At 36.3% G+C, this 24,207-nt stretch overlaps 1 protein-coding gene across 6 annotated transcripts in view; it reads right to left on the bottom strand.

The window, feature by feature from the left end:
- Nucleotides 1–24,207, bottom strand: part of TMEM87A (transmembrane protein 87A) — a 43,307-nt gene that overhangs the window by 13,397 nt on the left and 5,703 nt on the right. For 2 of the 6 annotated variants that reach the window (XM_089904919.1, XM_089904922.1), the window contains 13 exons: nt 21,969–22,082; nt 19,819–19,872; nt 19,684–19,728; nt 15,698–15,815; nt 10,939–11,000; nt 9,974–10,157; nt 8,655–8,754; nt 8,226–8,339; nt 6,252–6,345; nt 4,687–4,755; nt 2,784–2,892; nt 1,810–1,868; nt 795–898 (listed from right to left, as the gene is read on the bottom strand). In XM_089904919.1, coding sequence (XP_089761045.1) covers nt 795–898; nt 1,810–1,868; nt 2,784–2,892; nt 4,687–4,755; nt 6,252–6,345; nt 8,226–8,339; nt 8,655–8,754; nt 9,974–10,157; nt 10,939–11,000; nt 15,698–15,815; nt 19,684–19,728; nt 19,819–19,872; nt 21,969–22,082 — 1,226 coding nt within the window. Of the gene's footprint in view, nt 1–794; nt 899–1,809; nt 1,869–2,783; nt 2,893–4,686; nt 4,756–5,376; nt 5,449–6,251; nt 6,346–8,225; nt 8,340–8,654; nt 8,755–9,973; nt 10,158–10,938; nt 11,001–15,697; nt 15,816–19,683; nt 19,729–19,818; nt 19,873–21,968; nt 22,083–24,207 lie in introns of all 6 variants that reach the window. The other 4 variants (XM_022587376.2, XM_089904926.1, XM_022587375.2 and 1 more) reach the window with 2 other exon arrangements.

Below are 24,207 nucleotides of genomic sequence, written 5' to 3'. Positions count from 1 at the left end.
GCAGGGGATATATTGTAATAAAAAGAGTATATATACATATATCTATATATAACACGACACAGAACTAAATCTGCAAGAGGTCTATCTACAAAAAAAAAAAAAAGATTAATGTAAATGAGGGTCACAAGACCCTTAGTTATACCATCTCATCCTTTTCCTTCTTCGGTGGTATAGCTGCATAATATAAGCTCTTAACTGTCTAAAAGCACATGAAGAGGGGGGAAAAAAGAAGGGAAATAAAGGCATGGCTAATAACAAAATAAAGATAGCCAATTCGTAAATAACTGAGATTTGCCTATAGTTAGACAAAGCAAATTCACATGTTGATTTTTATTCCATAGTCAGTCACTTAAGTTTTCATTTTACCCTCTCTGTTGTTACAAAATAAGCTGAGCTACTGACTATAGAAATTGTTATTTCCTTCTGGACACTAGATAGGTGAGACTCTCATTACAATTGTCACAATCTATCTACCTCCCTTATTTACCCATACAAATACTTACATTAACAGAAGATGTCAGAACTGAAAGGGACCTCATATCAATAGGTATCAATTCCCCCTCTTTTATGAAGAGGAAACTAAGGTTCAGAGAGGTGAAAAGAGGCAGCATGCCAAAAAACACAACTCACATTAATAGGACAGCTGAGACATGAATCCAATTTCCTGAGTCCAGACCCAATGAGTACTGTTTCCATTACATGATACGGCCCTGACAGTGTCACCCACTGAACCACCCCAATCGATAACGTGGCCATTCAATGGTTAGCAGCGTAAATAAGAAGAATCCCCAAACCTCTGGTTGTTTGCAGATGGTCGCCAGAGAACCATGATGACAAAGAGGATCATGGAGAACAGCAACCGCCAGATGGCATCATCCACCCACAGCTCCCGCCAATCCTACCAAAAGGGGAAAAAATACATTTATATACATTATCTTAACCTTTGTTCGCAAAGCCCTTTGCATAGAACAAGAACTACTTGTTTATTCATTCAACTTATATTTACTAAGGGCCTGCTATATATGCTAACAAGCACTGCGCCAAGCACAAAGTGAATGAACCTAATTTCTTCCCTTGTAGTGATTACCATTGTTAAAGAAAAGGCACTAACCAAACAGAGTGCTTGTCAATGCTTCATTATAGCTCTGAGAATCTTTAGGGAAGGGTTTTTATATAAGGTAAGAGAAAGTAACATCAGGTTGTTATTTTTTGTAATTTTCGTTTTCATTTATTTAGTTTTACCAAAACAGAGCCATAGCTGCCTCCAAAGAAATGCTACTGGCCATAGTCTTTGTGCTCAGATCTTAAGGACATGGTTTTTACTCAGATTAGCATTATTCACACATACTTAGTATTTAAGACTCTGGATTTCTTATTTGAGAATTTTTAGTTAAAGCAAAATTGGGTTATGGCAGACTGTAGTTATCACTTATAAAATTCTCTTGAACTACTAGTATATATAGTATATGATACATATAGAATACTCAGGAGGAGAGAAGCATACTAATAACCCTCAGAGTGGAGACCTAACCCTAATTTTTTTTTTTTTTTTTTTGCGGTACGCAGGCCTCTCACTGTTGTGCCCTCTCCCGTTGAGGAGCACAGGCTCCGCGGCATGTGGAATCTTCCCAGACCGGGGCACGAACCCGTGTCCCCTGCATCCGCAGGCGGACTCTCAACCACTGCGCCAGCAGGGAAGCCCTAACCCTAATTTTTTATAAGGTACAAACCTTACCACTGTCATCAACATCATTGTCTGTGTATAACAAACAGTACACTATTCCTAAATGCATGTGTTTGTTAACTCACCGACTGACAAGTCACTATCCTGAACTTCATGGTTGTCCAGATGATAAACACAATAGATGCTAAGAGGAAATATAAAACCTGGTCAGTATGAACGTTGGTTTATATCCCCAATTACATTCTCCAATTCTGGTTAAGTGGAATCCCCCACATCCCTAACCCCCAAACATCACCGTCACTTTCTGTTATTTTAACATATTTATTCAATACAAATTTACTTAATTACTCTATACAAGGCCCATGTACTCTTGTCAAACCTTTCTGTACTTAAAGAATAATTTTGTTTACTATCTGGCTACTTCAGTAACCCTGAGAATTGTAAATGAAGTTATTGGAAACGTGGCTTTTCCCAGCAATATCAATAATACAATTTTTTCCCTTCCTTTATCCTTAGTATAGTAATGCTAATTTTTCTTTAGCTGGTCAGATGGGGAAAAAAAAGGCTGATAAAATGACTGCAGGACAAACATAACTGTTGGTTCCAATCACAGGCCAGACTTCACTTTTCCCGCTACAAGGGCCAAAAGGCAGAAAATAAGCCTACTTTGGCTATGGTCTACCTAATGTCTATATTTTATGCATGCTTAGTAACATACGTAAAAGGAGTATAATGGCAATGTACCCTAACCTAAAATACTATAGCTATTTAATAAAACCAAATAAGTATTAATGTCTTCTAAAAGGAATCTGAATGCTCTATGGCACTCAAGCTAACTTGCCTCAAGAAAAAGAATGGAGACAGGATATACTAACAGCTGAATTAATTTTCATCTATTATACTTAAACTAAATGGTTCTCAACCTTTTTTGAACCACAGACTCCTTGGAGAATGACAAAAGCTAAAGACCCCTTCCCCAAGTAAAATGCACAAAACTTTTCTATGTAATTTTACAGAGCACACCTATAACCTCTCAGGTTAAGAATCTCTGTTCTAAAAGGATCACATTTAAACATCAGGAAGAAAGTCCCCAACTTACCTGCCACTGCCAAGATAAGTGTGTTGGTGAAATGTCGGTACAAAGAGAGTTTTACAATGTTCCTCCGAAGTTTTAATAGCTTCATTGTTTGAGTCAGGCTAATAAATATGTGTTTGAAGGTCAAGGAAATCAACATTCAGAAAAACCATAAGCTATTAAATTAATCCTCAAGTTTCTGAGGATCTGGGGTCATAATGATAGAGCTATGGATCCCAGAGGCCTTACAGCTCTCTTATTCTCAATCTCACAAACACCCCAAGCTTCACCATGATTAATAAGAAAGTCTTCATTTTTAATGAGATACTGAAGAGAAGACAGAACCAGGATAAAATGAGAATGGAGAAAAATAAGAAGAAAAAAGAGGAAAATATTAAAAAGAGAAATAAAGACAGGAAGCAGCTTTCTAGAGAAACAAAAAGAAAGAAGAAAAAGAAAGACAAATGGAAGAAAATGAAATGAAAATGAGTAACAGGTAAGGGAAGAGAAGTTAGCGTTATCTTCTCTCTTCCTTTAAGGTAGGTAGCTCTGTTCTCACTGTCCCAGGTAATCCAGTCTAGGGTCATAAATACACTTGTGCCTCCAACCTTCCAGAGTTCTACACTTAGACCCCTTGTGCCATATTAAGAGAACTGCCATCAGCTGCCAGATCAATCCTGAATTAAAAGGACAGTACAATTACAATTGGCTGAGTATTCCTTGCAGTTAGGCTCTAAAAGTAATGACTCTCCATTTTCAGAACATTATTCCCAAGCAGAAGTTGCCACAGAAGACAGGAAGGGAATTGATGACTACTGAAGAGGATATCTGCTCTCATGTCTGACTTTCAGAATGAGCAGATACAAAAATGAATGAGGTGGAGCTTGGTCTGTGCTTTGACAAAGACTTATTAACAAGCTGCTACCTAAACACTGGGTTATCTCATTGTTTGGTCCAGTCCCACTTTCCTCTCTCCACTCCTCCCAATATTTATAGAGGTTCACAAAGCACACTTGAAAGATATTGATCTAGAAAAGCTTGACCATTTGAAGCAAGAACACTTCAATTTCAAAGATTTTTGATATATGATCATCTACTCAAATCCATAAAATTATTATTTTGTTTACATTCAGCCATTTATAACAGTTTATCAAGACAATAATATTGCACATAGAAGCAAATACACAAAAACCAACACAAATTTAAAAAAAAAAAAAAAGGATAAAAGTCCCAAAAGTCAAATCCTTCATCCAATAGGCCAAGTCCCTAATAAACAGTATTTAATTTTAAGAAGAGAAAAAGATTACTTAAATAGAAATTTGTCTGTTACGTGCTGACTGACTTCACCTGTAAATGAATCAATATTTACTTCAAAGAGTGGAAGCCTTCAGACAATCCCAAGTCAGCTTTTGAACAGGGATATAAAACACTTACCCTGTAAGGATTTAAATATGCTAAACCTACATAGAATTTTAAGAGAGTCAAACAACCTTATGTAGTCCCCAAACCACATTTTAAGCATCAAAATCTTTTCATAATTTTCAAAGCATTTAATAATTCCTAGAGGCTGAAAGAAATGTCAGGAGCAGAGCAGCCAGTGATTCTAACGCTAAGTGGGGTGCACAAATAAGTCCAAAATCAAAGTGAAATGTTCATTTAAAAAAAAAAAAAGGAAAGCCACAAGCTTTTATCTTGTGCTCAGATCACAGTCACCAATTTCTGATGCAATTTTAAAAATTAAAACCAAAAAAAATGCTTACCTGAGGCCTCAGGTTGTTAGACTAAAAACACCCTAATCCCAGACTAAGGAGTAATCAACAAAACTGTTAAAAAGAAAAAAAAAAAAACCTTTGCAGAAAGATCAATGGAAACCCATCTCCAAAAGGAGAAAATGGACTGCCATCAAAGAATCCAATGAGAAGGATATCCACCAGCACAGGGCAGTGTCTAGGAAAGCCAAGGGGATAAAGGCCAAGGAAGCAAGATCAGTCTGGGCCTGCAGACAAAGAAAAAGAGGTGGTGAAAAAAGAGATGTCCAGAGAGGAACAGAGATGAAACCAGCACAAGATTCTGCATTTATATAATCATCTGGAGTGGTTTTGCATTTGAACTGAAAGAAAACAAAAAGGTAGTAACATTTGGCACCTGCATCGTTCTTCCCTTCTGACAAACCATCATGTATAATATACAGCTATAAGCATTTCACACAAATTGTTGATTACAATCTCAGTACAATGAAACATGCTGCTAACTAATAAGTGTTTTTTAATACAGAGTTATAACGTGCTAATAGAGTTCTTAGCACCCTAAGATCAATGGTAAGAAGCGACCACACCAAAAACTTTATGGCAGTATAAGTTCCCATTCCATCCTATCATTTCCCATCATTTTGGTTTTGGCTATAAGTCCTAAAGACCCTTCTCATATTTAAAATTACTGCATCATTAATATACTAAGAATTATTGATTTCTGGAATTGTAATATACAATGTATTTTTCAAAATAAGATGTAAGGCAAGTATCTATCTCCAAAACTATGCTGCTTGCTTTCATAAAGTTTAAGACGCTATTTATTTAACCCTAACTACCCAATCACCAGGGCATTACTGAAAGGATATCCATAAAATAATACAGGCATCAATTGCTGAGAGGGCCAGGTTTACTATCAAAGCCAAAGGATAAGAAAAATACTACAGCAGCAGAAGAAAGAAAATGAAATTGACAGGTGGTTATAGTTGCTGAAAGTCTAAGGAAATTACATACAGAGGACAGTGTGGTTTGAAAACCAAATTTGCATCCATAAAGTGATTCATTTAAGGGGCAATTTGTTGCAAAACTTACTGAGCCCAGTTTAATTGAGAGAAAAGTTTACAGCATTTACCATCTTGAATCTAACAAGTTATTGCAGACAGAAATTTTTAAATAAATAGGAAAATAAGTGGAATGACCTAGGGAGGCCCACTTCTTCACATTAATCCAGCTCTAACATAAATTTCTTTATCACATATGTCTCAGTGCTTTGGTTTCCTTCCCTAACAAAAGGCATAATTATGTAATTGTAAATAATTATGTAAAGTATAATCAGTTGAATTTTAAGAAAGCCTCTGAAATGCAAGTGCTGATTAAGCAAAGAGCACTGTCACTTTAAAACAAAAATCAGATTAACCAGCAAGTGCATGATTACAATGTTTGTCACTTCCGCAAGAATGGAGCCAGCTGCTCCATTGCTGCTTCCCACTGGGGAACTAGTAAATAAGCAGTAATCTGGGGACAGGTGGGAAAGCGTTCATTCCCCATCACACATTAAATTTATGAAGCTCTAATAGATAGATTAAAAAGAAAAAATGAATTATACATACGTTTGGTAAACCACAGCCCAAAGGTGACTTAGAGGAAGTAGTAAAGAAGCCCACAGACATTTCCAATTAACCTCCTCAAGACAAAAACTACATATCTGAAATGACCACAAAAATTCTGATTAAGCAATACTGACCCCAGTAACTCTGAGGACCCCTTCCATGCCAGAGAACAAAAGATAAAGAGCTCCTGCTACCACAACCTTGTGAAGAGTGACTCCAAGGCGAGGCCTAAAGAGGAAACAAAGAAATGAGTACAAATGCAACAAACCCCGAGACAAGCTAAGTAACAAAAACTCATGTTGATTAACGCAGGCCAACAACTTAACAGATATAAGCCAGACATACTTGATTCAGCTGAGAAAAACTCAAACAGACATATGGTCTTAAATCAAGACAGTGAACTCTAGAACTTGAGATCCGGTCCCTGGTTACTGCATTTTTTAAAAAACTTTTTATTACAGAGAATTCTGAAACATATTCAATAGTATAATGAACCCCTATAAAACCATCATCCAGTCCCAAAAGCCATCTAATCCTGCCCCATGCACACCTTATCCACTTCCCATCCTCCCATACTATTCTGAAACAAATCCTAGATCTTACCTTTTATTTATATGTATTTCCGTATGTTTTTAAACAGATATGGACTTTGAAAAAACATAACCACAATATCATTATCAAATCTAAAAATGTTAACAATTCCTTAATACAATCAAAATCTTATTAAAACTCATTAAATAGTCTGTTATCAAGCTCAAAATCCAGCAAAATGTGAAAAGTCTGAGTAGCTTCTGTGTCAAGGAGGAAAAATCTTAGATCCTTGATACTCAAAGTACCTCTGAATCAGAATCTACGTTTTAACAAGATCCCCAGGTGATTCATTAGTGCATTACATTATGAGGTGCACTGCCTTAAATCATGTCTACCTAAGCCTTAGCAATATTTGTCCTTATATTTTGTTATATGCTAGAAAAACTGCAAATGAGCAGGAATTTATTTCCCCAATGGTGTTATCTTAGAAACCCAGAATACTGCCTGGCATACAGGAGGCAACCACATATGTTAAATGAACATATACATTTTAAAAGTGAGAACCCCCCATTCCCCTAATCCCATTTAAAGCAAAACTCCTTTAAATGAATGAATAAATTAAAAAAATTAAAGTCCCCCATTTCTTTAATTCCACTTAAAGCAAAACTCCTTGAATAACTGTCTATACCTAACTCCAATTCCTCTCCCCCTATTTAAGAGAGAATGCCCCTTATTCTCTCTTAAACTCACTCCAATCAAGCTTTTTGTCCTATCCCTTCATCAAAGCTGTTCTCATTTAAGGTTGCTAATATCCTCCATGTAGTTAAATCCAGTGATCACTTCTCAATCCTCTTACTTGACACAATTAATCACTCCCCCCTTGAAACAGTGTTCAGCTTTGTCTTCCACTTCACTGGTCACTACTCAATTTCCTCTGTCCTAATTCTACTTCACCTCATTGACTTCTAAATAATAATAGTCCAAGGGTTCAGTCCTTTGACCTCTTCTCTGTATACACTCACTTCCTTGATGATCACATCCAGTCTTAATGGCTTTAAATAACAGCTACATCCTTATGACTCCCAAATTTATATCTCTGCCTTAATTTCTCCCTCCTACTTCCCTCATCTGGATATCTAACTGACCTTCTAATCCTGCCTCCACTCCAAACTTATTCCATTTAAGATCTTCCTGAACTCAGTAAACGTCAGTTCCGTCCTTCCGCTTGCTTAGATCAAAATAGTTGACATTATCCTTGATTCTAGATCAAAATAGTTGGCATCATCCTTGATTCCTTTTCTCTTTCACATCACACATTTGATCTACCAGCAAAGTCTACTGGCTCTACCTTCAAAATATAAAAGAATCTGACCACATCTTAACATTTCTTCCCCTGGTGTACATATAGCTTCTTCACCAACTTGGATCTTTGCTTAACTGCCAAAGTGAAGCCTTCCTTGAGCACCATATTTACAAATGAAAGTTCCACCTCCTGCCTAGAACTCTATATGCTTTCCCTGCTTTATCTGCTCACTGACATATTAGATTTTTCATTCACGTATTTTTATTTTACTCACGTATTTTTATCTGTGCACCAGTCTGTCCACAAATGTAAACTCCAAGTCTTTTGTTTTCTTGCTGTATCCCTAGGGCCTAGAATGTCTAATATATAGAAGGCACTCAAGAATGCTCTTCCCATTAAAAAAATATGATTTGCAAGAATACTTTGGAAGAGGAAAGTCACAATAAGTTTACTCTAAAAGTTTGATGTTTCAATGTCATTTGCTATACTGCAAGTTTTCCTGCAGATGCTCCTTAAATTCTAAGTAGTAAAATGAAACACTAACATTTTTCAAACTTTTACAAATCTACAATATTTCAGATACCTTTGATTTCAGAAATATTTCTTATATCGACTCTTTCAGAATTACACTGGAAACCTGTAACACTGTTTCAATTTAATCAGTATTTTAATTTGCTCTTCCATATAAGAAGTTAATACTTACTTGACTATGCCATATCCCAGACTAACTATGATGACCAGGGTTCGAGCCAGTGAGCGTTTAACTGCTGAAAGCAGCTCTGCAAGGATCAGGGCACCTTGGACTGTAAGAAAGAAAAAAGGAGGGAAAAACGCAGTATGTAAACTAGGTTTGGGAAAAGGCACAATTCTAGAACCAGAATGTAGATTTCTAACACTCTTCAGAATAAGCACTGATATTAGTCCTACTTAAAAAGAATACCTCTTCTGCGATGTTTACAAGTACAAGCTGATATCACTTAGTATCTTACTCATGTGGATAGCAATCTGGGTGTGCTCAATTTACCTTCCCCCTCCACCTCCCGCTTCACTAAAACCTCAGCAAAATACCTCAGCCTACTTCAACAATTATAGCATCTAAGGAATATTCCTCCCAGTTTAAAAAACTGTGAAATATAGCTACCTATATGTAGGAGAGCACAAAACACAACACAGAATTTTCAACTCACTTTCACATCTATTATTTTCAAGCCATTTCAAAGACCAGGGAAAGATGTAATTAGTATATCTTGCAACAAGAATTATTAATAATTAAATGGTCTGATGAGAGAGAACTGAAGCTATCACAAAAAAAACTTCAGGGCTTCCCTGGTGGCGCAATGGTTGAGAGTCCGCCTGCCGATGCAGGGGACGCGGGTTTGTGCCCCGGTCCGGGAAGATCCCACATGCCACGGAGCGGCTGCGCCCGTGGGCCGTGGCCGCTGGGCCTGCGCGTCCGGAGCCTGTGCTCCGCGGCGGGAGGGGCCACGGCAGTGAGAGGCCCACGTACCGCAAAAAAAAAAACAAAACTTCAGTACGAAACAATTTCTATCACTACCTGTTCACCTTACTAAACCATAAATACCCTCCTATTTTCTTGGTATTACTATATTTTACCAACCCCGCTCCCCAACCCAGTATCTCTGAAATCAAGGTAGGTCTTACAATCAATGGCATCTTACAATTAAATTAGCAGTATTTACCTTCTTTCTTAGATGCATATAATAATGGTACCTTAAAAATCAACAGCAACTGAGATTCAATAATGATAATAATAGTCCCAAAGTGGCCACTACTGTAGTAACTTTTGTGAGTTTATTTCAATAAAATTACTCTTAAATAACTGAACCCACAATTTAAGAGATTAAAAACAAAGTCACAATCATAGTGATTCTGCTTAAGTTATTCTAATAATTAAGTAACTGCAAAGTAATAGCTACTTAATGACTGCTGACCTTAGGAAAATCGTCTTAAGTTTCACCTGCCAATCACTAACAAACTGGCAAACATTTTTTGGTCACATACCAGATTCTCCTTTGTATCGGATATTCTGAAATTCTGCATAGAAGACAGCTTTCTCAAGCATTCCCAGGAAGATGACAGCACCAATCCAAAACTGAATTCTCAGGAGATCTCTCCAATAGCAAGCAGACCATGCCAGCCACAGAACACCAAATAGGACATATACAATACACATCACCATGAAAAACTGTCATCCAAGTGGGTAAAAGAGAAAAAGAAGGATTAAGGCCAAGAGCCAATTTACAATCAATACACAGTCTTAACATAATGTAAAAAATATACATACTACACCTTCTATTTTAAAAATTATTTTATTTCTTTGAAGTTCAATACTAAGATGAAAAAACTGTCTCCTCTCGGGCAGAGAGAGACTACCTAAGAGTTTCCCTTAGAGAGTGACCAGTCTTTTGTATTAAAAGAGTTTTTTCAACTCACAATCTAAAATTATTTAAATGAAGACAATGAGAGGAAAAAAGGCACGGTAGGGTTAGGATACAGCTGAAGGCAAGGAAACACAACAGAGTGGGAAAACTATAAAAGTACAAGGAAAAAGAAAAAAACTCCACACACAAATCTGAAAACAGATTAAGGATGTTCTCAGACACACAGACTGAAAAGGAGAAAGTGTCATCATTTACTCATCCTAAATGGGATCAGAAACTATAGGGTTTTAAGAAGTACCCCATTTTGGATCCTAGAGAGGATGTGAGAGGTGAAATGACCTTTGAGGTACTTTCCAACTCTAAAATTCCACAAGTCACTGACTTCATTTTACAAATGAGAAAATGAGGCACAGGGGGGTTCACTGACACTTCCAAGATCACATTCTAGTAGGAAGTAAGTACAGAACTACAAGCAGTATTTTCTGAACTGTTCAGGAACAAGTCTTTAATACTGCCACAAAACATGGACAATCTTTCAAGCTAAACTCATTTAATGTTGAGGTTAAAGAATATAAGTTCACTTACAATCATCAATGGGTATTCTTCAAGCGTGAGGTATTCATAGGGACCTTTCACTTCAACAGTCACTGCCAAAACACAGTCCTCAGAATTAATGTAAAGAATGAAAAAATTAAACAAGAACATTGATATTTGTTTGATTAAATTAATGAAAACTCCATTGGGTAATTTACTTTTATCCATTTCAATCCTGGTGAATATTACATTTGTAAAGCACTCTGAAATTCATGAAGTGTTCTGATGGTTTGTGCTGTGTCCTGCACAGGCCTCAGCATGACTCTGCTCTAGTCACTATCTTAGGTGGAAAAGCCCTCTGTTCCCATACTCACATCCTTTAAAGACTAAGTTGAATGTATTTCCTCCACAAAACCTGGTGAGCTGCCCAAGTGGAACTATTCCCCATCTCCTCTAAATTCCAAACATACTTCATGTATGCTTTTTCTTACATCACTAATATGCTTTGAAAGTATTGGACTTCATTCCTTCATTCTGCTGCCCTCTTTTTTCTTTTCTCTCTCCTTACCTATATTTTCCTACTGCTTTCTTTCATTTTTACCTACTTTAACTTTATGTGACTTTCATAATTAATATATCATTTTCAGAAGGTGCTTAATAATAAGGAAGTGTTTAATGAAGCAGAACAAATGACAGTAACAACAAGAATTTGAAAGATTTGCCTTCCTGAAGCAAACCTATAACTACTTTAAAATTGTAAGTGATAAAACTACTTGGATAAATATTAAGTATGATTAATAAATAAACTGATTTATCTGAGAAGCGATATCACCAGAGAGAGACTATTCAACAAAAATTTCCTACTAATTTTTATCAAGCAAAAAGGACATACCATTATTAAAAGTAAATCAGGTCTAATGCTTATATGAAGAAAAGGAGCATCCCATAATAGCAATCACAAAAATTTCATAGCTGAACTGGTTAGTAATCTAAGCCCTCTTAATTTAATAAAAGAGTAAATAAAGTAATTAGTAAATATTTGTCAATTCTTTGTTGACTCTACAGCAGGGGTCAGCAAAATATAGCACATGGACCAAATCTGGCCATCTATTCCAAAGTTTTATTGGAAAATAGTCACATCCACCTACTTACATACTGTTGATGGCTACATTTACACCACAGTGGCAGAGCTGGGTAGCTGTAGCAGAGAGAACATTTACTATCTGGCACTTTAAGAAAAAGTTGGCTAATCCCTGCTCTATGCTAAAATATAACAAACATTTACTGAGCACTTACCATGTGACACACACTATGCAAAATACAGGAGATGGAAGGATGTAGAGGATGTTTTCTGCCATCTAGTGGATTACTATCTTCAGGGGACAGGGAGTTGGAAAGCAACAGAGAACTGTGCCCCTGAGCCAAACCCAGAAGGATGAGTGTGTATTTTCTATGATGAAGTAAAAAGCCATCCAGGTAGAGGACATTACATGAACGAAGACTGGTGTGAAAATGCATGATATATTTAAGGAACATGTAGTTTGAGACTCCATATGGTACCATACAGTAGCATTTTGACACAAGGCAGCAAAAGGTAAACTGGGACAATTTGTAGAGTTTGTAAGCCTTGCTGCAGAATTGGACATTTTATAGTAACAGGAAGATATCAAAGGTTTTAATGAAGGTAAGAAAGATGATAAAAGTGTTTTAGAGAGAGAATTTTAGGACTTTCACAAGGTGTAGTTAAGTTTTGAGTATCGTCTTTTTAGTTCCAAACAACAGATGTATAAAACAAAAACAAAAAAGAGAGGAAACAAAAAGGACATGAGCTCAAAAACAAGATAAACAGCTCCATGTATCAAAACTGAACAAAAACTCAGAACAGTGCATGAGGTTGAATCCATGGTCATGGACTCTGGGCCCCAAAGTATGCTACAGTAGTTGAGCGTGCAGCTCCTGTGGGATCACTGAAATTAGTAGGAGTCTAAGATAAAGGGGAACCAGAGCCAGATTTGATGCATGAAGAGCCTGAAGTAGAGTGGAGCAAGGTTTCTTCTCCACCCTTTTCAAAGAAAGAAGGTACACGGTAAATCTTGGCAAATGCTCCTTGAGACTATTACTCATTAGGAAGCCATGGGCCTAGATACAGGAGGATATACATATGTCTTGGGTCTAGAAACTGCCAGGCCACCTCTGGTTTGCCTAGATCTGCTATATTCCATATTACTATGGAGAATAAGACCCATCTCTGTCTTGGGAATTAAACATTCAATACAAGAATCCATAAAAAACAAAAGTTTAAAATTAAGTCAAATGAATGAAATAAAGAATAAAGACGAAAGTAGAAATTAATGAAATAGACAATGAAATAGAAAAATTAACAAAACCAGAAGCTGGTTCATCGGGATAAAAATATAGTAAAATAGAATTCTAGAAATATTTTAAAAGTTAAAAAGAGAAGTCACAAAAGCAATATTAAGAATAAAAAAAGATTTTTTTTTGTAAAGTAATATCATTACTAACTTTAGGCCAGCAAATTTGAAATCTTGAATGAAATGGACAATTTCTCAGTGGGAAAAAAAAGAAAAACCCTGATTCAAGGAAAAATAGAAAAACTAAAGCTAAAATACTTATTACTATTAAAGAAAATAAATCGGTTGTTGGGACTCCGCTGGTGGTCCAGTGGTAAAGAATCAACCTTCCAAAGCAGGGGATGTGGGTTCAATCCCTGGTTGGAGAACTAAGATCCCACATGCTGTGGGGCAACTAAGCCCTCGTGCCACAACTACTGAGCCTGCATGCCTCAACTGGAGAGCCCAAGTGCCACAAACTACAGAGCTCACGCACTCTGGAGCCTGCACACCACAACTAGAAAGAAGCCCATGTGCCGCAACAAAAGATCCTGCGTGCTGCAACTAAGACCTGACACAGCCAAAAATAAAATAAAGAAAGAAAGAAAGAAAATATATCAGTTGTTTAAAATCCTCATGGCATGGGACTTCCCTGGTGGTCAAGTGGTTAAGACCCCGTGCTTCCACTGCAGGGCGATCCCTGGTCGGGGAACTAAGATCCTGCATGCCATGCAGTGAGCCAAAAAAAACCCCCAAAAAACCAAAAACCTTCATGAGGGAAAAAAAGAACATCAGGCCAAAACACTATCATAAGTGAGTTCTATCAAACATTCAAGGAATGGATAATTCTATCCTTACAAAAACTGCTCAACAGAATATAAAAACGGGACATTCTCTGATTCATCGTACGAAACTCGCATAACCTGGATGCCAAAACCCATAGAAGATGTACGAGAAATTAAAATCATAGGCCAATCTTACTTTGAACATATGACAAAAAACTCTAAATAAAATTCTGGAAAATAGAATCCGTGTGTGTGTGTGTGTGTGTGTGTGTATGTGTGTGTATCAAGGCTAAATAGTGGCATCTCGGAAATTCAAGAATGGTTTAACATTAGAAAACCAGTTAATGCAATGCATCACATTAATAGATTAAATGAGGAAATCTATATGATCAATTTAATCAATACAGTTAAGCATTCCACAAAACTGAGTATTCATTCTCAATACTAAAAAAAGAAAAAAGAAAAAAATTCACTTAGTAAACCAAGAATAGAAAGAAATATCCTGAACCAAATAAAGAATATTTTTAAAAAATCTACAGTGGGGCTTCCCTGGTGGTGCAGTGGTTGGGAGTCCACCTGCCAATGCAGGGGACACGGGTTTGAGCCCTGCTCAGGGAGGATCCCACATGCCGTGAAGCAACTAAGCCCATGCGCCACAGCTACTGAGCCTGCGCTCTAGAGCCCGGGAGCCACAACTACTGAGCCTGCATGCCACAACTACTGAAGCCCACATGCCTAGAGCTCGTGTTCCACAACATGAGAGGCCACGGCTATGAGAAGCCCACGCACCGCCAACAAAAGAGTAACCCCCGCTCACTGCAACTAGAGAAAGCCCACATGCAGCAACAAAGACCCAACGCAGCCAAAAAATAAATAAGATAAAAATCTTAAAAAAAAAAAAGACAATAAAAAATCTATAGTAAACATCATACTTAATGGTGAAATGTGCTAATATTGCCAATAAAGTCAGGAGCAAGAAAGGATGGCCACCATCATTGTTTCTATTCAACATTCTACTTGAGAAAGCAGGGGAGGGAAGAAAACTGTAAAAGAGAAGGAAGAAACAAAAAAAGAAACCACAGAAGATAAGACCAATTAGTAAGTTATTGTAAAATTCTAGGTAAGAAATGATGAATCCCTAAACTGGGCAGCAAAAGTAGAAAGGAGAACACTAAGAAAAATTGAGACATTAAAATATTATCCAAGTCAGTTGATTTAAAAATTTCCAAGTTTTGACTTCATAACTAAGTTTTAACAAGTCTACTGAGAACATAATACTAATTGAAAATTTTAAAAGCAGGAGGATCAAATGAAGGAAAATGAAATCTAGTATCTATAATACATAATAAGAAAGCATACATGAAGTGCCTATCACATACATATTGAATGCAGAAAAATGTTAATTTCTCTCCCTCAATTTTTCTACTTGACAACATTCTTAATTTATTATTCCCTCTTTATTTTTTTGGCTGTACTGGGTGGCTTGTGGGATTTTAGTTCCCTGACAAGGGATCGAACCTGTGCCCTCTGCAGTGGAAGCATGGAGTCCGGACCACTGGACGGCAATGGAATTCCCCTTATTATTACTTCTTTAAAGCAATTTTACACTACCCACCATGCGACACAGCTAGATAACAGTAATACAAATGATAAAAAGAAACAAAATGTACTTACTGGTAAAAAGATTACTTAGTGAATTTTCTTTTGATGATTCTTTGGAGGGTGAAATGCCAACATGTACAATAAAAATGTATGGTGCATCTTGCCAAGTTTTCAAGGGCTCATGCATTACCTAGAGAAGAAAGAAGACATCATATCTCCCAATCTTAAGAATTAAGAACACAGGTTGGCGGGAGGTGGGTGAGGAATTGGGAGATGGGGATTGACACATATACACTATTGATACTATGTATAAGACAGATAACTAATGAGAACATACTGTATAGCACAGGGAACTCTATTTAATGCACTGTGGTGACCTAAATGGGAAGGAAATCCAAAAAAGAGGGGATATATGTATATGTAAAGCTGATTCATTTTGCTGTACAGCAGAAACTAACAAAACATTGTAAAGCAACTATAATCCAATAAAAATTAATTAAAAATTACAAAGTGGCAAAAAAAACCCCACAGGTTAATTACACAATATGAATATTTCGTTCCAGAATGTGCCTAGAAACTTGGTTGAGTCCTTCACTTTTACTCATTAAAACAGTAGCCAAAACAAAACAAACAGGCCTACAGTGTATACAATAAAGTAGGTTAATTATAAATTACTAAAAGGCAGGACATCTTATATTTTGTTATACACAAAAATCTCATGTTTAACATTTTTCTTTTAACAAAGAAAACCTCAATTTAAATTCCTAAAATGAAACTCTACTTAAGCCATGCTAAGATGCTAGGTTATATTTTACACAAATATCCCAAACAAACTAAAGAAATTTAATTTAAATCACCTGGAAAAAATCACCCATGATGACATCGGTGAATTATAAACACCAGCTCCTGAATCTAATTCCCTTTGTTCAATGCCCTTCCCAAGACCACCACAATTTCTGCTAACGAGGTCTCACATTTATATCAAAAATTTAATCTTGGCTAGGCTATATGGAAAGCAAGAGTCACTGTCCCCCAAAGTCAAGAAAGTAGAATAAATAGCCTCCATTGTTTATGGAACTGGTTACCTGATCCGAAGCCAGTTAGTCTGTGCACAGTCCTACCAAAAAGCCATCAAAGGATGTGTTGCCTTAAATGCTAGATGGACTATGGACCTTCACAAAAGCAAGACTAAAACAGAAAGACGAGGGAGATGAACATAGAAAAAGCTTGGCTGCTTCTTCCTCATGTCTGAAAGGAGGCACTACTACATAGGCTTGCAATTTATTACTTTCTGGTCTTAAAAGGAACTTTTATCCAGAGACCTCTGGGTAAGCTTCATTGATCTATGAAACCCCTCAAAGTGGATAACAGATTCTGCATTTTCCTAGGGAGCCACAGCTTTTCTCAAATGCTAAAATTATCCTACAACCCAAGAAAATTCTGAACAAGAGTTCAAAAATTATACTCCATGAAACAAATTCAAAGTGTCAAAACAAAGCAGATTAAATGATTCTTCAGCTTTACATTTACTAGGTTATCTTAGTAACTTAAGGACATAAATGTCATGTTGAATCATACGTTGATTTACCTCTGCCTGATAGTCTCTTTCTGACAAAATGCAGGGGCACTTTGTAAGAAAACTGTACATATTCAAAGTTACAGGTAATCATGTCCTATTTATCCACTGAACCTCTCCTGAACTTAACTGTTCATTAACCAGTAAAACTTTGGTATAATAATAATAATATTGCTGCTCTGCTATTAATTTTACATATCTTAAAAATTACCTCTTACAAATCTCAAAGGGACTGATTCTCATATTCCAAGATTTGATAAAGTTTGCACTTAACTCTGAAATATAGATATTTTGACCCTGTAAAAATAATATTCATAGGCTAGGCACTCTGTTAAGCATGTAATATTTATTACTTTCTTTAATTCTCACAACAATCCTATCAGATACTATTACTAGCTCCTTCAACAGGTGAATGGATAAACAAACTGTGGTACATCCAGACAATGAAATATTATTCAGCACTAAAAAGAAATGAACTATCAAGCCAGGAGAAGGCATGGAGAAACCTTAAATGCGTATTACTAAGTGAAAGACACCAATCTGAAAAGACTATATATGATTCCAACTATATGACATTCTGGAAGATGCAAAACTATAGAGACAGTAAAAAAAAAAATCAGTGACTGCCAGGGGCTTGGGGATAGGGAGGGATGAATAACTGGAGCACAGGGGATTTTTAAGGCAATGAAACTATTCTGTATGATATTATAATGGTGTTTATCTGTCATTTTACACTTCTTAAAACCCAAAGAATGTACAACATAAAGAACTAACCCTAATGTAAACTAGACTTCGGTTGATAATGATGTGTCAATGATGGCTCATCAATTGTAACAAGTGTACCACACTGGTGCAGGATGCTGATGGTGTGGGAGTGTGAGTGTGCATTTGTGGAGGTGGTATGCGGGAACTCTGTGTTTTTTGCTCAATTTTGTTGTGAACCTAAAACCGCTCCAAAAAATAAAACTTATTAATAGAAAAAAAAATTATAATAGTAAACATATCACATTATTCCTTAAATCAAACCAGAAAACTCAGTTAATCAAGATATTAAATCTTTTCTTAGGGGAAGGGACAGAGAGAGGCCCCTTCCTCTAAAAAACATGTTTTATCAGAGTTTTAATAAAAGTGAGTAGAGATACTGAACTTATTAGTATCCTTTAAATAGGATTATATTCTCTTAGGCTCAATTTCAGGAAGAATAACCAAAGGACAGATAATTCTTTGACTTCTTTTGACTATAAACAGACTAAATATTTCTAAATATTACTTGTGATATTCAACCGGGTCATCTTTTCAGCCAGCTTTAATCACTGGGAACAGGGCTCAAGCCCTGAGTAGAACTTAAAAGTATGCTATGCACAGAAGACCACTGAATAAAGCACAATTACAAACAGCCAATATGCATGTAAATGGATATTCAGCATCAACAATTATTTTTTAATACAATTTACAAAAATTTAACCTGAAAAACTGCATAAATCTGTTTTAAATTATAATAGCCATTGTTTGTGAGGAAAGAGAGAAACGCAATCTTACTTTCTTGGGACCACAAATCACTACAACTTTTCTCCAGAGCACTCTGACAAAACATTACAAAAGAATTTATAAACTGTGCATATACTTGGACCCAACAGTTCCACCTCTAGGAATTTAGGCTAAAGAAAATATTATAAATGTGCACAAAGATACAGCTAGACACTATGAACATGATCCTATCCATAACAGTGAAAATTTGGAAGCAACTCAATGTACATCAACTGGGAGTTAATTATAAAAATCATGGTAAAATAGTAAGCAGCCCAAGAGAGGCCTGAGTAGGCCCTAACTGCTCACCCCGACTGATCTTAAGGCTCTGTACAAGAAGGAAGTAAAAGTTAAAACAGAGTTTTAAATTGTGAAAGAAGACAGACACAGGCCACAAATTGTATGATTCCATTTATATGAAGTGAACAGAACAGGCAAATCCACAGAGACGGAAAGAATAGTGTTCGCCTAGAGCTGGGGGAACAGTGGAATGAGGAGTGACGGTTAATGACTGCATGGTTAGTTTTCAGGGTGATGAAGATGTTCTGGAATTAGACAGCGATTGGTGGTCGTACAACTAAAAACCTCTTAACTGTACATTTTAAAAGGGTAAATTTTGAGATGTACTCTTCCAATTATATTCTATCACAAGATTTTACATGGAGTTTAAGGTTCTTCCTTAAAAGTTTCTTACTATTTACAAATAATATTTATAAGGTGATAATTACAAAACAATACAGACTGATTGTAGCAAACATGGAAAAGACAGAAAACATAAAAAAGAAAATAAAAATCACTCACAATATCATCCAGATATAACCGTTATTAACATTTTGGTGTATAACTTCCATTCTTAAGTTTCTTTTTAAATGTAAGCATAAGATAAGAATTTAAAATAAACAAGCATAAGAACACTAAAATGTGTTCAATGCCCTAAATTCCCTATCACACTTACAGTTTTGTCTCCAGTAAAGGTAAGATTTGTTCCATTCTCCTTGGCCTTCAAACAAACAAACAAACAAACAAAAAAGAAAATTAATTCAGAATTTCTACTGTACTCTCAGAAATATATAAAAAGGAAAACAATTACCTCCTGTTTTTCTCCTAAAAGAGGCAATCGATGCATGAAATCCCCAGAAAAACTCTATGAAAGAAATAGAAAACCAAAATTAAAGATGTATAACAGCAAAAGAAAAGCATAGCTCAAAATCCACAGAAACAGTTAAAGCAAAACATATAAAAGTAAACGTAATAATATGGCAGTAACAGACAAAATACTTCCAATTAACCACAAACAAGTGAATAAAACCTTGCTAGAAACTAAAAAATAGTATCAAACCAAACTGGCCACTCAATTTTTCTGTAAGATTACAGATATTGTCATTCTTGACAAAACCTTAGACAGAAAACATACGAGTAGGATAAATGGATGTCATAGTTCCCTGAATTTCTACACATGAGGAAAATGTGGCTCAAAGCTATAAAGCTTTAGATACAGAAATGGGATCTGAACCTAAGATTCCTAACTCTGAGGTCCACTGCTCCTTCCATCACAACACATGCCATGCCTGTAAAAAAATCCTCCACTAATTACCTTTCTTACCAGTTATCAGCAAAGGAGGCATTATCCTTCCTGAGTAATTAGGGCATGTATTTCAATTCTACATTAGACTGGAGGAGGAAACCTTATGAAGAGGGGTTTATGCCAAAACCCTGGAAAGCTGATAGCAGATCTAAAAGTAGTGAACCTTGGGCAACAATATACAACAGGTAACTTTCCACAATCAAATCCAAGAAAGGCCAACCAATCCTCCTAGCCTGGGGGATAAATTTGGAAAACCAACAGAAAACCCCCTACTCAACATCACATTGTGCCTAGCTTTCTTTTTCTACCATACTTCCACTATTTTAAAGCTATTTTCTTTTTATCCGAGGTCATAAAATCTACAGTATGACAAGAACACAACCCTTGTAGTTCAATTATCAATGACTTCATTTGCTCATCAATTAATAATTATTAAGTAAAAGACTTCTTATCAATAAACTTTACTTCTAGTAAGTAGACAGGAAACCTAACTTTCCATGAACTTGCCTCTTCAAGGAAAGGTGCTAAATAATCTGAAGCAGTATTTAAATGCAGTAAAACAAAGTAAAGGCTATAGCTAAAATAACTATTTTCAACACCTATAAAATACATAATTTTTCTATCAAAAAACTGGGGTCAGATTCTACTTCTAAGAAAGGAGAATTTTATAATATAAACCCCATTTATATGATTACATATATATAAGCATTAAAATATACAATATTGGGAATTCCCTGGCAGTCCAGTAGTTAGGACTTGGTGCTTTCACTGCCATGGCCCAGGTTCAATCCCTGGTCAAGGAACTAAGATCCCACAAGCCACAGAGCACGGCCAAAAAATAATAATAATAATATAAAATAAAATAAACAATATTATTCACCTCTTCCCCTTTATTCGAAAAAAGTTGTAAAGTTCAACCCTTTGATTTCAAGTCTATAGTAGGAAAATCTAAAAATGTTGATTCTGGGATATATCAATTAGATGAGATGACAAGAGGTTTAAAAAATGAGGGTTTCAAAAGTCCATCAATGGATGAATGGATAAAGAAAATGTGGTATATACGTACAATGAAATATTATTCAGCCTTAAAAAAGAAATGAAATTCTGATGCATGCTATATGGACGAACCCTGAAAACATTTTATTACGTTAAAGAAGCCAAAAAAATACTGTACGATTTTCCTTCTTTGAGATATCTAGAGCAGTCAGATTAACGGGGAAAGAAAGCAGAATAGTTGTTACCAGGGAAGTGGAAGTGGAAGTGCGGGTGGGTGTTTTTATTATTTAATCGTTATGAAGTAACCACTACAGATGATGAAAAAGTTCTGGAGATGGCTAGTGCTGATAGTTGCACAACAAGGTGAATGTACTTAATGTAACTGAATGGCACACTTAAAAATGGTTACAATGGTAAATTCTAGGTTATATATATTTTACTATAATAAAAAAAACCGGGGCTTTGCTTTTTACACGCAAAGGAAAGCACATCCTCTCTTTGAGACGAATATTTAAGTGGCTGACTATGTACCTATCAGAACATGATTCTAACTTGCTTCTGTCAGAAGGAATTGAGGAGTGAGAAATGCGTATCACCAAAAATACAGCCATCATATTATTCACCTCTTCTATTTCCCTCCAACTACTATCAAATATTACCTGTGTTTTAAAGAGTTCACTGCAGTTTTGGAACAATTTTGATGATGTCTGATATTTCCCAGACAAGCCTTTTTTTTCCTTAAGGTTTTCCAAGTATGTCTCCACTTCTTCTGCCTGGAAAAACAGAGAAAATACAAAGTATTTAACTTATGTAAGATATTTAAAAGAAAACAAATAGATTGCCTTTGGTACAAATATAGTTTTGGATTTGCTGTTTTTAAAATTAACAACATCTTGGGCTTCCCTGGTGGCGCAGTGGTTAAGAATCCTCCTGCCAATGCAGGGGATGCCGGTTCGAGCCCTGGTCTGGGAAGATCCCACATGCCACAGAGCAACTAAGCCCGTGCACCACAACTACTGAGCTTGTGCTCCAGAGCCTGCAAGCCACAACTACTGAGCCCACGTGCCACAATTACTGAAGCCCTAGAGCCCGTGCTCTGCAACAAGAGAAGCCATCGCAATGAGAAGCCTGCGCACGGCAACAAAGAGCAGCCCCCGCTCGCCACAACTAGAGAAAGCCCACGCGCAGCAGCGAAGATCCAATGCAGCCAAAAATAAATAAATTTACAAAATAAATAAATAAAATTAACAACATCAGATAAAGACTATATATTAGTATTCAAGAATCTAATAGTATTGGACTCTAAAGTGCAGAATTCTAGTCTACGACTCATGAAGGATAGTTCCTCTTAAAAATTCTAGGAAGACTGGGAAACTGTCAGAGTCCACAGGGTTTTGTTATAAGAAAATATACTTACAAGAGTTCCTTGACTAAATTAACACCACCAACAGCAACAAAAAAAAACTTGTGCTTCTAAGCTAGAGCACAAAACTGTTGTAGCCACTCACAGCCCACTATTAATACTATGAAAAAAAAATCATCATTTCTCTGGCTTCATCAGTTCTGTGAGTTTTCTCCCATACCAACATCCCTAATCTCACCCTCTTTTTTTCAAAGCTCTAATTTCACACCTCCAACTATTTGCTTGTCATTTCCATAATTCTGTCCTGTGACAATTCAAAATAATTTTTACATTCTTAAGTTGTCCTACCCATGAAGACTGAATCTGATAAGCTTGACCAGTTTTTATCACAAGTTTCAAGCATATGTAAATTTAACTAGTGTTCGATTAGGAGAAAAGGTCAATGATATTTCAAACCATATTCTGGAAATATTTCTCTCTAAATTCTTCAGTCCTCCTCATCACACCAATCTTACCCAATGTTATATAACAAAAGCAAAATACAATCAGCAACACTACAAAAAAGATAATGTAAAACCCTAATACTGGGCAGAAATTCAAAATGCTTAAGGTTTAAAAAAACCAACTGGACGGTGGACATTTTTTAAAGACTAGTCCTATTATTTTTTTAAAAGAAACCTCAAGAATAGTAGGGGAAATGTAAAAAAGAAAAGAAATGATGCAAATAGTGGGATGAAAACAGAATGCAAAAGGCCTGAAAAATCCATCTAGGAGCTACATATCTTCAATGCTCATATACAGTGTATTATAGCAACTCTGAAAGTGTGGCCCATGGATGCTTTCATGAGGTTTAAGAGGTCAAAATTATTTTCATCTTCATCATCATCTATTTGCCTTGTACTGACAGTGCAAAAGTAATGATGCGAAAAATGGCAGCCTCCTATCAGTGGTACCTAACTGTACTAGTTAGTAGTCATTGTACTCTCACAGTCACAAACTTGCAGTTAAAAAAAAAAGGCCAGTTTTAAGTAAGAATGCCCTTGATGAAACAGTAAAAATTATTAATGTCATTAAATCTGGACCTTTGAGCACATGCCTTTAAAATATTCTATCAGACAAAAAAATAAGTATGCAAAATACTATAAATGACTGTCTTAAGACAAAGCACTTTGCAACTATTTTAACTTGTAAGCTAAACTATCCACCGTTTTCATTTACTTGAAAGAATGACCAACAAACTACAGATATTCAGACTTGGGTATTTGGGAGATATTTTCCTGAAAATGGGCAAAGGGAGGCTGTCACGTCAAGGAAGGCAACTGAAGCATTCATTGTCAATAATAAAATTTAAGGGACTTCCCCCAGTGGTTCAGTGGTAAAGAATCCACCTTCCAATGCAGGGGACTTGGGTTCGACCCCCGGTTGGGGAACTAAGATCCCACATGCTGTGGGGCAACTAAGCCCACATGCCACAGCTAGAGAGCCCGCGTGTCGCAAACTACAGAGCCCACACGCTCTGGAACCTGCATGCCACA

The sequence above is a fragment of the Delphinapterus leucas genome, chromosome 2 (assembly GCF_059928025.1).
Source record: "Delphinapterus leucas isolate spDelLeu-1000000601 "Yukka" chromosome 2, BTC_Dleu_Yukka2, whole genome shotgun sequence".
In the NCBI taxonomy this organism is placed as follows: Eukaryota; Metazoa; Chordata; class Mammalia; order Artiodactyla; family Monodontidae; genus Delphinapterus; species Delphinapterus leucas.
Note: the sequence above shows the minus strand (reverse complement) of the source record. Positions and strands in the feature narration are given on the sequence as shown.